This window comes from Boleophthalmus pectinirostris, unplaced genomic scaffold, assembly GCF_026225935.1.
Source record: "Boleophthalmus pectinirostris isolate CB_2022bp ecotype Guang Dong unplaced genomic scaffold, ASM2622593v1 HiC_scaffold_3, whole genome shotgun sequence".
Taxonomy (NCBI): Eukaryota; Metazoa; Chordata; class Actinopteri; order Gobiiformes; family Gobiidae; genus Boleophthalmus; species Boleophthalmus pectinirostris.
Genome location: NW_026571299.1, coordinates 36833122 through 36847002, shown reverse-complemented (window position 1 = coordinate 36847002; position 13881 = coordinate 36833122). Strand labels below are relative to the sequence as shown.

At 36.6% G+C, this 13881-nt stretch overlaps 2 protein-coding genes across 2 annotated transcripts; one reads left to right on the top strand and one right to left on the bottom strand.

Moving 5' to 3' along the window:
• Positions 1-17: 17 nt before the first annotated feature.
• On the top strand, positions 18-4883 carry pacsin1b (protein kinase C and casein kinase substrate in neurons 1b). Its single transcript, XM_055160867.1, has 7 exons — positions 18-248; positions 328-480; positions 1140-1315; positions 1396-1516; positions 1604-1725; positions 1845-2041; positions 2345-4883. Exons 1-7 carry the CDS (start codon positions 54-56, stop codon positions 2452-2454), a joined length of 1074 nt encoding a protein of 357 aa, XP_055016842.1. The 5' UTR covers positions 18-53; the 3' UTR covers positions 2455-4883.
• A 1356-nt stretch (positions 4884-6239) lies between these two features.
• On the bottom strand, positions 6240-10731 carry LOC110174823 (SAM pointed domain-containing Ets transcription factor). The gene is made up of 6 exons (XM_020940938.2): positions 10515-10731; positions 8179-8629; positions 7468-7665; positions 7332-7373; positions 6911-7039; positions 6240-6828 (listed from the first exon to the last, which is right to left on the bottom strand). The coding sequence occupies exons 2-6, from the start codon at positions 8567-8569 to the stop codon at positions 6650-6652; spliced, it is 939 nt and encodes a 312-aa protein (XP_020796597.2). The 5' UTR covers positions 8570-8629; positions 10515-10731; the 3' UTR covers positions 6240-6649.
• Positions 10732-13881: the final 3150 nt, after the last annotated feature.

Genomic DNA, 13881 nt, shown 5'->3' with positions numbered 1-13881 from the left:
TTCTTAATTTAGGTCCTCAGTATGGCACAGTGGAGCGTGCCTGGTTAGGAGTGATGGCAGAGGCAGAGAAGGTCAGCGAGCTTCACCAGGAAGTGAAAAACAACCTTATCAATGAAGATTTTGAAAAGGTGAAAAACTGGCAAAAAGACGCCTATCACAAGCAGATGATGGGAGGATTTAAGGAAACCAAAGAGGCAGACGAGGGCTTTAAAAAGGCACAGAAACCCTGGGCCAAGAAGCTCAAAGAGGTAGGTCAATGAGCAGCTATCTGCAACACAAGCAAAATGGCATAACATACAAGCTAAGCTATTCATTCTGCCTTGTTAGTTGGAAACTGCCAAGAAATCCTACCACATGGCATGCAAAGAGGAGAAGCTGGCATCCACAAGAGAGGCCAACAGTAAAGGAGAGGCCTTTACAGCTGACCAGCAGAAGAAACTTCAAGAGAAAGTGGAAAAGTGTAAACAAGATTCACAGAAGGTGGGGACTAAAACATGCATTTTCTAGCTATTTAAAGTATATATCAGTGAGTACCAATTTTCGGTTATATCGGCGCATAATAGATGCCATAATAGATGCCACTGTGTGCTTAATCGAACTGCTCCTCGATCTTCATGTTTTATCTGTTTTTGTTTTTTTTTTAGTTTTATGATTCATCTAATACAAGATCAGAGGACATGCTATTAAGCATATAGATATTATCTTATTGACTGCCATATCTGCTTGTGTGCATGTAAGTGCTGATAGTCAGTGGGGCCAGTGGCACAGATTGTCAGTACCCCAGGGCAGCTGTGGCTACGGAAGAACACTAAGTATGGTGTGAATGAATAATGCAATGTAAAGCACTTTGGGTGTCTTGAAAGGCACTATATACGTAAATCCAATGCATTATTATTATTATTGATGACTAAAATAGGTTTATTAGCTACAGTCTAAGAGATAAGATTCTATACTACTACCTGTCGATACTACAAGTGCTTGAAATAAGCCTGTATGTACTTTACTAAATGTATACCAGCCTTATGTGTTACAATGTGTTAATAATTCACTTAAAGCTTGAAACAGGTTTCTGTACTTAAAAATAAATGTTTAGCAGTAATTCCCACCCAGTTTTTTAAGCATTACAATGTGTATTTTAGGCCAAGGACAAATATGAGAAAGCCCTAGATGAGCTGAACAAGTGTACGCCTCAGTACATGGAGAATATGGAGCAGGTGTTTGGGCAGTGCCAGCAGTTTGAGGAGAAGAGACTGGCCTTCATTAGGGAAGTGCTGCTGGACGTCAAACGACATCTCAACCTCACAGAGAACCAAAGGTACACATACTTACAGATTATCATCAGATTTTCATCTGCTCATAACTGATTTAACATGTCTTTTGTGTAAATATATTCAGTTATTCTACAGTTTATCGTGAACTTGAACGCACCATTACATCAGCAAGCCCACAAGAAGATCTTAAGTGGTTTAGTAGTAACCATGGTCCTGCCATGCATATGAACTGGCCACAGTTTGAGGTACAAATTGAGGCTGAATTTATTATTCTTATTTTCAGTGTTTGAAGTTTCAATATTGCTCTTTAATATTCAATTTCCTGATTTTAGGAGTACAACCCAGACTTGGTACACAGCATCACAAAGAAGGAGAAGTCAAGGAAAAACGATGGTGTCACTCTAACAAATATCTCACATGGTGTGAACCATGCTCAGGCAGGAGACAGGGGAAGGTGAGTCACTCTCACTTTTAATGCTGCTATTTTTATTGTTGTACAAATGCTCTTGAATGCCAAAGAATTAAAAATGGTAACTTTGTGTGAAAATAATAACTGAACCGTGCAATTTTCAGCGTTAGTAGTTATGAGAAGAACCAAGCGTACACAGGCTCCACTGAGTGGTCAGACGAGGACCAGACAGCCCCTAACTCTGGTAACGACACAAACGGAGGAACAAACCCGTTTGATGAAGATGTGGGCAAAGGAGTGAGGGTCCGAGCACTGTATGACTATGAAGGCCAAGAGCAGGATGAGCTGAGCTTCAAAGCAGGTCAGGGCCACATGCATCCCAGATTTGTTTGAAATTATTCATTTTTATATCACACAGGATGTTAAAACTAATTAAAACTAACCAGTCAATCATAATATTTCCTGACACTGGTCTATATAGCTGATAAAATGATCATGAATACATATTCTACATACATATTCTACCTAATGAAGGCCATGTTGATAGAAAAATCTGTTATTGACTTCACTTACAACTATCTTGATTGATATTGAAGAGTGATTATTTCTACGTTTCTAATCTGCAAAGTCTAATGTGTCTGACCTGCTCATTTGTCTGTTACAGGTGATGAGCTAACAAAGCTGGAGGATGAGGATGAACAGGGTTGGTGTAAAGGTCGCCTAGACAACGGCCAGCAGGGTCTCTATCCAGCCAACTATGTGGAGTTGATCTGATGCTGCTTGAGAAAGGACTGAAGCCTCCAGTGACACTGCACATTGCCAGGGACTTGAAAGCAGAACCTCCTCTTCCTGTCCAGCACAGTGAGCTGTCTTCACATCTCACACAAGAACACCTTGTATTTGAGAGCATCTTCAAATACTGCAGCTTAGACTCATTGAATTTGTGTGCAGCTGTATTGAATTTACACATGCCATATCTTGTATTGTTTTAGCATTTGATGGATATGGTATTGTGCCTGGATAGCGAGAAAGAGCTATGCATTTTGCCTTCATGTATATATTTGCATTTTTTTAACAGTTCATATGCTGTACAGTCGTTACCCATTGACTGCTTCTTTCTTTGTGAATATTTTTTTTTATGTTTAGACCTAGTAGAGTAACATTTTTCAAAGAATAGTAATATATTTTAATTTTAACATGAAAAGGTAGATACCACTAAATTGTTTTTTTCTGTTAAATATGATTCTTTTTTTTGTCTCTTCAGACTGCTGATAAATATTAAACAAATATAAATGAAACCATTGATTTAAAAGACAAATTAAAAAAATACACCACTTTATCTGGCTACTGGTGCATTGACATAGGTCTGTTAAAGGTGCACTTCGTAAATTTTGGATAATCTGCCATCAACTTGTCTCCATGTTGATGCTACTGATTTGCTTGGAATGTTTCTCAGTATGACATTAAAACTATCTTATCTTGCATTTATTCAATTCGAGGTATTTTTAATGCTCAACTCATGTGACCTGTAACTTGACATGACTTGGTGACATAACTTTCCATGACGATAGTTAAGTTTAAAGCCATAGCGTGGAACAAATAAAGCTATAGCATCTCAATAGAAACATGAAGGTGACAGACCCTCTACCAGAAAAGTTACATAGCGCACCGTTAAGAGCTTCTTTGGTATCATATTTAATAGGAAATATACAGTTGTCTCGTCGGCCTCCTTAAAACCTTAAACCTTACTTTCTATCTTTTTATTAAACCTTACTTTCTGTCTTTTGTGAATAATTTCACTTTCTCCACAGCAAGCCATTCGTTTAGCATTTTTAAGCAAGATAAAAGACAGCTCTACATGTTCCAACCTCCAAAGCCTCTCTTAACATGGACGTTTTTACATGACCTTGGCCTCCTCACCCTGTAAACAACTATGTGCCTATTTTTGCTTACCATTACTTCTGACTGTGCTAACACTATGAAATGTAAACACTCTTGTGTAGGCCTTGTCTATGGACTGTTTACGATTAGTTACATTATGTGGCTCGGCTTTATCAAACTTGCCGCTCTTATCTGTGAGTATGCGCATGTTAAGCTCTCATACTTGCCTTCTTCTGCAGCCAGTCAGTGCATGGCAGCCATTTGTTATTACTGAGCAAATACTGACACAGACCAATCCTTAAACGGTATGACTACGTACTGCTGAAGTGAATAAAATGTATTATATTTTCATCTAGGCATTTCTTAGCTAGTGTTAACTGCTCAACAAGTTAATGTCTGAGAGGCAAGAAAACTGGGTAGTACAGGAGCAAGTATTTAAGCATGTTTGAGGAAATCTCATATTGTGATGGCAAGATGACTATTTCAGACTGATGTTTTCAAAATCAATTTTCATGCAAAGGGAAGGCTCAGTACTCATCTTGATTTCTATTAAGAGGATCAAAGTTATTCAAAAATATTCAAGAATGTTTTATAAGTTAGTATCTAGTGTCAATATTAGTTTTAGTACTGAACCCTGTTTCAAAACTCATAGTGGTCTGTGTACTCCAATAATTAGCTGTTTTTACACTGCATCCTCTCAGTATGGAGCTGCATATTGGGCTGGAGGTCTTTACTTTATACCTCAGTGAAAGTCCAATAATGCAATTCAAACAATGTGCAATATTAAGAGTGAGAAGTCCTATGATAAATGAGATTGGTCTGTTGCTCCTTGTAACCGCAGGTGTTAGTGAAAACTATACCTCAAGCAAACGCTGCACAAAAAGCAGAAAGACGATCTGTGTCTGAAATATTGATGAGACTGCACATTCATTTTTTATAGGATCCGGGAGGGAGTTTTTTTTCTCTGCTTTTTGTTTTTATACAATACAACTTATTTTTCATAAACTGGAGTTAGAGTTGATGTCTTAAGTAATGCCTTAGCAAAAATGTAACACCCAACATATGGTACAAAACAGAGACAAGTTGTCAAAAAATAATATATTGGCTACTGTACCTTGTTTGGCTGTGTTACTCACTGTGATACTAATGTGACACATGTCGTGGACTTCAAATCTTTGAAAACTGCTCAAAACGCTCCGCTTTTTTTGTCTGTACATGTATGACATTTAAGAACACAAGAGGGCTTTCTCTTTTTTGCATTGTGCTGTACATTTCTAAACTGTAGTGCCTGTCCATCTGCAAAAATAAAAAAAATAATGTCATCTGAAAATCGAATTATTTTGTACTGTGAAAAAGTAGAAAGCAGTAATTGCCCATTAACATTACTTAGGAAGATCTACCAATAGAGGGCGGTGTTAGGTTCATTTCTTCAAGTTGCACACGTCAAAAAAACAAAACAAATACATCTGCTCAATTCACTGACTGTGTCATACATAATATAACTGCCAAAGATTACACTTGAATGATTGTGACAGTTCTGGCATAATTATAATTTCAGATGTCTTACAGCATAGCCACCAGAAAAAAAAAAAATTAAAACAAAATGTTCTTTATGCAAAAGACTGAGAGAAGATTAGTCATAAATTTTAATAGCAGGCTTACTTGCGATATGGATGTTAATCCAAACAGCAGTTTTGAAGGAAGTCGTGAGGTACAACAGTTACCTCTCACAGAACACAGAAGCTGCTTAGAGAGTCACATTTACCAGTATTAATTCCATACTCAGTATGTTAAATTTCAAGTATAATCGCAAATCCAAAAAGATGTATAATATATTTAATCTCTCTATATCTAATCTCTCATCAATATTTCTGTAATTCCAGGACTACATGTCTATATTTTGAGGTTGATATCTGACAGATTATGCTAAATCGATTTTAAACTTTACACGTAAGAAAGAAAGAAATAATAAAAATGACAAAAGCAGATTAGAAATATGAATGGACTGTGTACCGAAATCATATGTTCACACATGTACCTCATCAAAGATAACAGGCAGATGCACATTCAATATAAAATTAAAGTACAGAGAATATATAATGGAACTTGTTTGTACTGAGGCACACCTCAGTACAAACAAGTAAAAACATTCACAGTGTATTATAAAATTACATACAGCATGGTTGAATGAAAAAAAAGCAACATTTATTAGGAAAGTGCCCAGCTTTGCAGTGGTTGATGGGAGATAGCTGAGTGTTTTTACCAATGAGGACCAAACCGAAAAAGGAAGCAATCTAATAATCATCGCCCCAGTTCTATGGTAAGAAAAACTGGTTCTTAAGCACACAAATATCATGGTTGAGATATAATACAGAGACAAAAACAAATGCCCATGGGCCATGCTCCTGCAGCTCTGATCTCACGGCAATTACCTCGCTTGATGTTGTGACTAAGGGTTAGGAAATAGAGAATCAGAATGGCAGTATTTTTATCTGTGTTGTTATGTTTATATATCTCCTAAAATAGCTTCCTTGTTTTGTCCATGCACAGGAAAGTCCTGACACCTTCATCTTAGTATCAGCAAAATTCAACCAAAAAGTTCCAACTACACTACTAAGACTGTAAATACAAACACACATTAACAAGTTGTAAAAAACAAATTTAATGTAGTTCAGTTCTTAAAGTGAAAACTGTACATTGTACATTGTCAACACATAAGTAAAATGTATTTTAAGATATATATTTTTGTTGGACTAATTTGATGCATTATATCTACAGTATCTTTTTAATGTGTGTGTATTAAATCTTTAATACACAATTTATATTACATTGAAGTACATTATTCACTTTTCCACAATGTTTTAATTGATTAGTGTGGAAATGCATCTATCACAACTATGATTAAAAACATATTCAGCCAAAGCATTACAAAATATTTGAACACAGGTACAACCCGGTATAAGTCAGTGGTACTTCATCTTTGGTCTATTTGAAATGTTTAGTAGTATATTTTGTTGTACATTTAGGTTGGTCAGTGCACTCTTGATCCCACTCTTCCCTCATAGTCTTTCGTGTTGTACCTTGTCCCTCACACTGGGTGGACAAACTGGTACACCAGTCTCTGGGACACATCTGGTTTGCGGATGATGCCCTTCTTGTAGTACTGGCGAATAGAGCGGCTCAGTTTGTCATAGTTCATGGCTGGTCTGTTCTTCCGGAGGCCCCAGAGTCTGGCCACGTGAGCAGAGTCTTCTATTTTGAAAATACCTGGTGTAAGGTAATTACATTATGTGGCATTAAAACAGCATTTTGACATGAAAAACATATTATACAGATTGGGTTATGGTACCTTTTTCTTTATTTAACCAGAGGATACAGCATCCATAGTTGTGAGGTTTTAGAAGAAGTTCCTTAAGAAACTGCCAAAGATGAATTGGCTGTCTTGAAGAATCTGCCTCAGACCACAGCCCGGCAGTCACTGTAATAGAGAAGTAGCACAGTTACATTTCACTAATGTCATGTTACAGAAAGAATAATAGTGTGAAGAGATTTTAAGTTACACATGTGAGATTATAATAACTAATATTATTTGGTAGTTTCACAAAATCTGAAAAAGACAAATTATTTCTTAATAAAAATTTACACACTCACATAAATGATTTGTTTATACATTTTTTTTCCTCAATGCAAAAACCTTTTCAGCATGTATGTTACTGGTACCATTTCAAAATTATTTCATCTACTTAAACAAAAAAACTAGAAATACACACCTTTGGTATCTTCCACCGTGCATCTTTCTTTCATCCAAGCAGCTGCAAAATAGATAATTACAATATAAATATAAATATGGCAATATTATTACTGTGTCGAAATGTAAAGGTTAATCATAATGCAGGTGTTTCATACCTGACTTCCAGATATCCAAGTGAGCATGTAGTGTGTCTCCACAGTGGGGGGATCGCTGTCGAAATTCCTCTTCAGTCATGCTGCAGAGGTCTTTCCCTGACAGCTCCTGAAAAACTTTCCCGGCATGAGGCAACCTGTAGAGATGCTCCGTCCACAACAGCCACTTCTGAACATGACTGGAATTCCACTCAAAGGGGTCTGATAGGGAAAGAAAAAATAAACCATGAGAGTTCTTCCAGCTGCATTATAGGATTGGGGTTATTAGAATAATTAAGACTATATGGTGTTTGAAAAGCAACCTATGCGTACATGATAATTATCAGAAGACGCGCCCTGGGTGTGCATGCGTTTATGACATAGAGAGGTGCACAATGCCAATTACTTTCTCTGTTGACTTTAGCAGCAATGGGGACCTCACCCTTAAGAATTGTGTACACATCTATTGGCAGAGCCATCACTGTTATAGAGCAGCACAAGACATGCAAAGGTCAGGATTACACAGATCCTGGTGATGACAAATATGGCTGTCGTCAGTAGAACAAGACTGAGGAGAACAGTTATATTTCTTAATACTCTAATCTAGATTAATTCAATTGCTTGTGCTTGACCACATTAAACCTATTTTTGGCTACTCCTCCCATATTTGTATCTTAATGAAATAATAATAAGAAAACATATATAAAATAAAAGATCTGATTTTGTGAAAGATACCTGGTGGAATGTTGAGAAGTTTGCAGGCTATTTCGATGTCTTTGAGCACCTCACCCACCACCATGCTTTGCACCTGCTCCAGTGAGCGCTCTGCTTCCTGCTCCTCTACGCCACAGGGGGACAATCCCTGCTCCTGGCTGTCAATGATAGGACACTGTTCAGGCTCGTCTCTCAGCTCCAGCAGAGTCATGGGTGCTGCTGAGGTCGGAGATGCTTCTGACACTTTGTCACAGTGAGTGTCCTGTGTGAGTAGCACGTCAAAGCAGGACAGGTACAGACTGGGGACATTGGTATGCTCCACACTGTTCATATTGGCTTTGGTCTTGTCCACATCCCATCCAGGGAATCTGGTATGATCCAATTGAGTAAGGGAGTCGTCTGTTAATGCCATTTGGGGTCAATACAGTGAGTCATATGATAAACTTCTGACAGAATTTGACAAAGCTGCCACCTAAAAAAGACAAGAACAAATTTTGTGTCAAGTTGTTCTTTTAAGTTAGTTGTTCCATGTTTGGGTGTGAAGCTTTAACAGCAATGCTTAAAACTGAGTGAGTGCAGCTTGCTTCTCCTCTAGAATCCCAAAGCCTAAAAGAGATACTTAGACCCTTAAAAAAGTTATAGCACACCAAGAGTTTAAAGGCAAAATGGATCTGCTCCAATCTCTTATTTAAGGGTAATTTCCCCAGAATAGCTTAACTCTCTGGAGAAGGTGACTTGTATTGAAAGCCTGAACCAGCTCGGCCACCTGCATGCTCTTTCAAGGTAGTGAGGCCGCAACTTTCTGTCTTCACAGTCAGCTGGGGGCTTTTTAATCAAATTCAAGTTAGATAATGTAGAATGATCTGTGTTTAAATGTCAAGGAGATATCCATGGTAAGTGCTGCTTTATGGACATTTATGGGAGTGCAACAAGTGTTGTAATCTCAGGGCAAACTGGCAATATGTGTACCTGCCGCAGATGGCATATAGAAAGGCACATGGCTGGATAACACTGGGTTATCAGCAACAGACAGTAAAAGTGATTTTAGACTCACAAAACACATGTTCAAAATGAGCAACTAAAGATAAAACATTAAAGTTATTGCCTTCAGTAGAAAAAGTGATAAACAGTACAGTATCTTGCATTAATTTTGTCATCACAGTATTCAACAAGTTTAAATGAGTTGTCTGACTTGCTTCTTACAAAGATCTCATTTCTGGTCTTTCTGGTCCCCCAGTGCACTTTTATCTCCAAGTTTCTCATGACTGTGGACCACACATTCTTTGCCTACACCAGGAGTCAGATGAAAAGGCAGTGTATACCGGCTGAGCTGCAGTGTGTCAACTCCACTCTGTAACAGCTTGCACTAAGCCCATTAGTAAGGCAAATTTAGCCATATCACCCTTTTCCAAAAGGAAGAGGAGCATAAGAAACATACAAAAACACACCTCCCCCACACAGAAGGATTAGGGAAGTGACTGATCTCTAAATGAGTTTGGTCAAGACGATGATATTCATTTTAGCGGTATTAGAGCTGCACCATTTGCACACCAGAGTCAGCCTGGTGAACAACTGGAAAGCGAATCTTTTTTTTGCACCAGGATCGTATTATTTCATAAGAGATGGTTTTAGATCAAGTATAACTCAAGCAAATGGATACATTGCAATCACCACAATCAGTTAATAAAGGAAAATGATTTCATTCAATGTGAAACACAAGTTAATACTGAGCAAGAGAAGTTAATATTATGTGCACTATTATTGGGAAGTCATTATGCTGCCCGTATAAGTCATTAGACGATAGTCATGTGCATGCCTAAAAAACAAAACAAAAAAAACATTACATTTTGAAATTAAAATTTTGCAATAATTTCAAAAAGTGAATATCTAAAGATAGGCTAATAATAATACTAATAATACTACTACTACTACTACTACTACTACTACTACTACTACTACTACTAATAATAATAATAATAATATCATGCAGCCAATTTACAAAAAACAATGTAGGCTGGCTTAAGAAAGTTTTTTTTTTTTCTTTTCTTTTTAATAGGCCTACCCTACATCAGGCACATTCGTGATTTTTGGCTGTTATTGTGCAAAATTAGAGCACAAAAACAGTAATTGTTAAATTTGGTGACAGAGAAATAAAATGGGTTAAATGTTAACTATTCAAAATGTTAGGGTTAGCAAAATGTAACAACATCTTAGGTTTGGAAAAACACACAATCACAATTTAGGCCATTTTCAGCAATAATACATATCTAAATGTATTTTAGAAAAATGTTTAAATCCCCATGCAATTACCCACAGTACAATGACATAGACATTGACATGAAAAAAGTGACTCTTACCACTGAGGGTATGCTCTGGTGTCAAGATGAAAATATTTCCTTTCCAAAACAAAATGCTCTTGTGCTTATGTCTGTCTGTAAGTGCTAGGAATAGGGCCCTCCCAGACTCCCTGGAGCAGAATCCAACAGCCTATGCACACAGCCTAAAGCACAACTGCAAACTGATCTCCAAATGAAAGCACCTGCTGGAAGTGTGTTCAAGGCAGCAGCAGCAGCAGCATCAGCACTGTGGCAGGGTGAAGGAATTTCACAACAATCCATCCACTGCAATTTGTATTTATAGGGCTCTAGTGTTTACTTATGCACATCAGGCATGACGATGTTGTTGCTCCCTCCTTGGACAACCAGCTTGACTGAGCAACCTATTGTAATCTATAAGAAAAGATGGGACGGGTAAAGTTTGGCAGAAAGTTAAGCATACATCATGGGCATAAAATACTTAGTCATCAAACTAGAATATTCAGAACAAATCAAAAACTTCCACCAATTCCCGCACAAAGATAAGAAGAGCGGGTATGAATCTTGTATCTTTTGCTAAATTGTCAAGATGTATTTCATTTTATTCTGTAAATTTGTAATTCGATGCTGACTTGCCCAAATATGCTAACAGATACAGATGCCTTAATAGGTCCATCATGGTTGATGCTAGCAAATAAGCTAACACTAATATTTGTCATCTAAAATGACGAAAAGGGGTTTGACTAACTAATTTAATTACATCACTGGATGAGGGAACGTTGGACTAAAGGCGATCTACTTTGGTAATGAGAGCCTACTTATTCTTACTCATGAGTATCTATGATTCTATGCTACTCTATAAGATTCAAACATTGTTTTCCACAGTAAATGATTAGTCTGTTAAAATGCAGGGATTCTGCTAACACAATTTCTATATTTACTGATTGTGTGCGTTTTACTGGTGGTTTAGTATTGCTAACAATGAAATCACTTTAATGCTTATCTGCTGATCTAATGCTAATCTTTCCTTTCTAGACTTGCTTTTAATTCTAGACTGGGCTTACAAATTTGCCAGAATGATATCTGTCAGTATTTTATTTTTGTACAGATGGATTATCCATCTGTATGGCATGGCATCCATCATGGATATCAAATCTTCATAAAGATGCGTATTCTGGATCCCAGGCAACCCACAAATTGATTCATGTTTTTTTTTTAATTTGAGAAATCATATTTCTGTTTTTGTTGAATAAGTTTGGAGTGGTTATCCAAAAACAATTGTTAAAGGTGTGCAAGAATAACTGACACATCTATGTACAGACACACCTTTTTAAACCATAAGTAAGTGTAAGCTTGGCTGCAACAGAAAAAGAAAAAAAGCATGCATTATAGATATATATATTAGTGTTGTTTTGTGCCTTTCTTGCATGCAAATTAAGCTATACAATATATAATTAAACTCCCTTGAAATCAAAGACAGCAAGCTTTAATTTAAAAAATACAACACATTATTTTATACTTACTTCATTAACTGCCTGTTCTGAGCATCAATTAAAACATTTTTTATTTATATTTGAGCTTTTGGTTTTACTTCTTAACCAAACCAAAAAATTTACATAGTCTCTTGCACATTATCTCGTCTTTGCTCTTTAGTGGCTTTATTATGACTGACAGACCGTAACTTAAAGACGGAATACAAAGTTTCAATTGATCAAACCTGTGAGTGATAGTGATACAGTTCACTTGGTAAACAGAACCACCTTAAAGCATATGTTCAGTGAATAGTGTGACTTGATGAAGTCATTATTATAAGCCTGATGGGAAGTCAGGCTACTTACATAAAACTGCTACTGGGAAACTTGATGATAAGATATATTATCAACAGTGCATAACTGTACAGAGCATACTGAGGCATCATTCAATTACTTACTTCCTTATTAGAATCATAACAGTTTTGGATGGGACTCTTTTCTTCACACATTTGGGCTCTGTGCCAAGTTAATGTGTTGTTAGCATGTGTATTTGGTTTATAGCCTAATGAATCATTTATAGAGAGAGAGAGAGAGAGAGAGAGAGAGAGAGAGAGAGAGAGAGAGAGAGAGAGAGAATTTTCTCTACTTTACTTATTGGTAACATGTCAACTAAACACATGCAAAGGTGATCATTTGTGGTTGCATTGTGTTCAACCTAATTCAATAACAGTCACACGGGGTCTTGAATGCAAATTTTAGGAAGGAGATGATGTTAGTTTACACAGCATAACTTGACTTGACCAGTCTCAGCTCTCTTCACCTGGGGGAACCCAATAGTTTTTAAACAGTTGTTCTTTGTTAACAATTTTTTGACAGAAAACTGCAGTATTAAAAAAGCTAGACCATGTTCTTCATGTTAAAATATCAAAGTAGTTATATAGCAGCATCAGTTCCCTTTGCTAGCAGCCATAAGTCTGTATCAATAGTAATCACTTGAAATATAAATATTCAGGGCCAGTGACATTTATGCTGTTAAAAGATAAATAATTCCTTTACTGATAATATTATGCAATGTTGTAATGTTGGGGTGGTTCAACAGATTTCAGTTACAATATAAGCATTATCAATTCAACACTTTGGCAGACTACCCTCCAGGCAAACTTATGCAAATTTAATGTTTTGCTACTTTAAAGTTAAAACAGAAATGGTTATTTTCAGATTTACTGTTACATTGATAGTGACTAAGATTATGAATGTACCTGATGGATTACATACACCATGATTTACATGATCAGACAATACTGTGATTAGAACATTTGATTAAGAATAAAACACATGCTATAATGACACAATATGTCAGCATTCTGTCTAAAAAACTCAAGTACCACTGTATCATTCGCATGCATTAGACATCATGACAATCTAGACTGATAAATTCAGAGAGAGATTGCTAAATTAACATTGCCTCAAGCACCCATTTATTTATTTATTTCTAAACCTGTTCTTTTAGAAATGTTTTGGCTACCAGTTTAGAAATATTTACTCTCAATACAAAATGTCTCATTGTTAGCCAAATCTTTATTATATTACTATGTACTGGTAATACTGCATATATATGTACTAATGGCAGTTTAAAAACATAACATAATACTATTGATTCATATGGAGGGAGATGACAGATATCCATGGGGCAAAGTCAATATTTCTTCTGCCCTGACATGTCAGCAGAGGCACCCATATGTGTCCACCGCACTGTTTATGTACGTGGTCATTGCATCCATATTTTTACAGAAATTTTATTTGTAGAGCACAATTCATTCACAAAGTGATTCAAAGTAATTCAGCAAAGGGAAACAATAGCATTTGGAGGTGTCCGCTCTAAGCCTGTCAATCACTAGATTTAGAATGGGAAGCAGATAAATGTATGGTTGTTTATT

Bases quoted from the DNA above. Each gene is read 5' to 3' on its own strand.
- LOC110174823 (XM_020940938.2), bottom strand. From the start codon at position 8,569: ATGGCATTAACAGACGACTCCCTTACTCAATTGGATCATACCAGATTC. The intron at 7,666-8,178 runs GTATCTTTCACA...TTTCCCTATCAG, and splicing joins ACTTCTCAACATTCCACCAG to ACCCCTTTGAGTGGAATTCC. The intron at 7,040-7,331 runs GTGTGTATTTCT...TCTCTATTACAG, and splicing joins CACGGTGGAAGATACCAAAG to TGACTGCCGGGCTGTGGTCT.
- pacsin1b (XM_055160867.1), top strand. From the start codon at position 54: ATGGCAGAGGCAGAGAAGGTCAGCGAGCTTCACCAGGAAGTGAAAAAC. The intron at 249-327 runs GTAGGTCAATGA...CTGCCTTGTTAG, and splicing joins GGGCCAAGAAGCTCAAAGAG to TTGGAAACTGCCAAGAAATC. The intron at 1,726-1,844 runs GTGAGTCACTCT...TGCAATTTTCAG, and splicing joins CAGGCAGGAGACAGGGGAAG to CGTTAGTAGTTATGAGAAGA.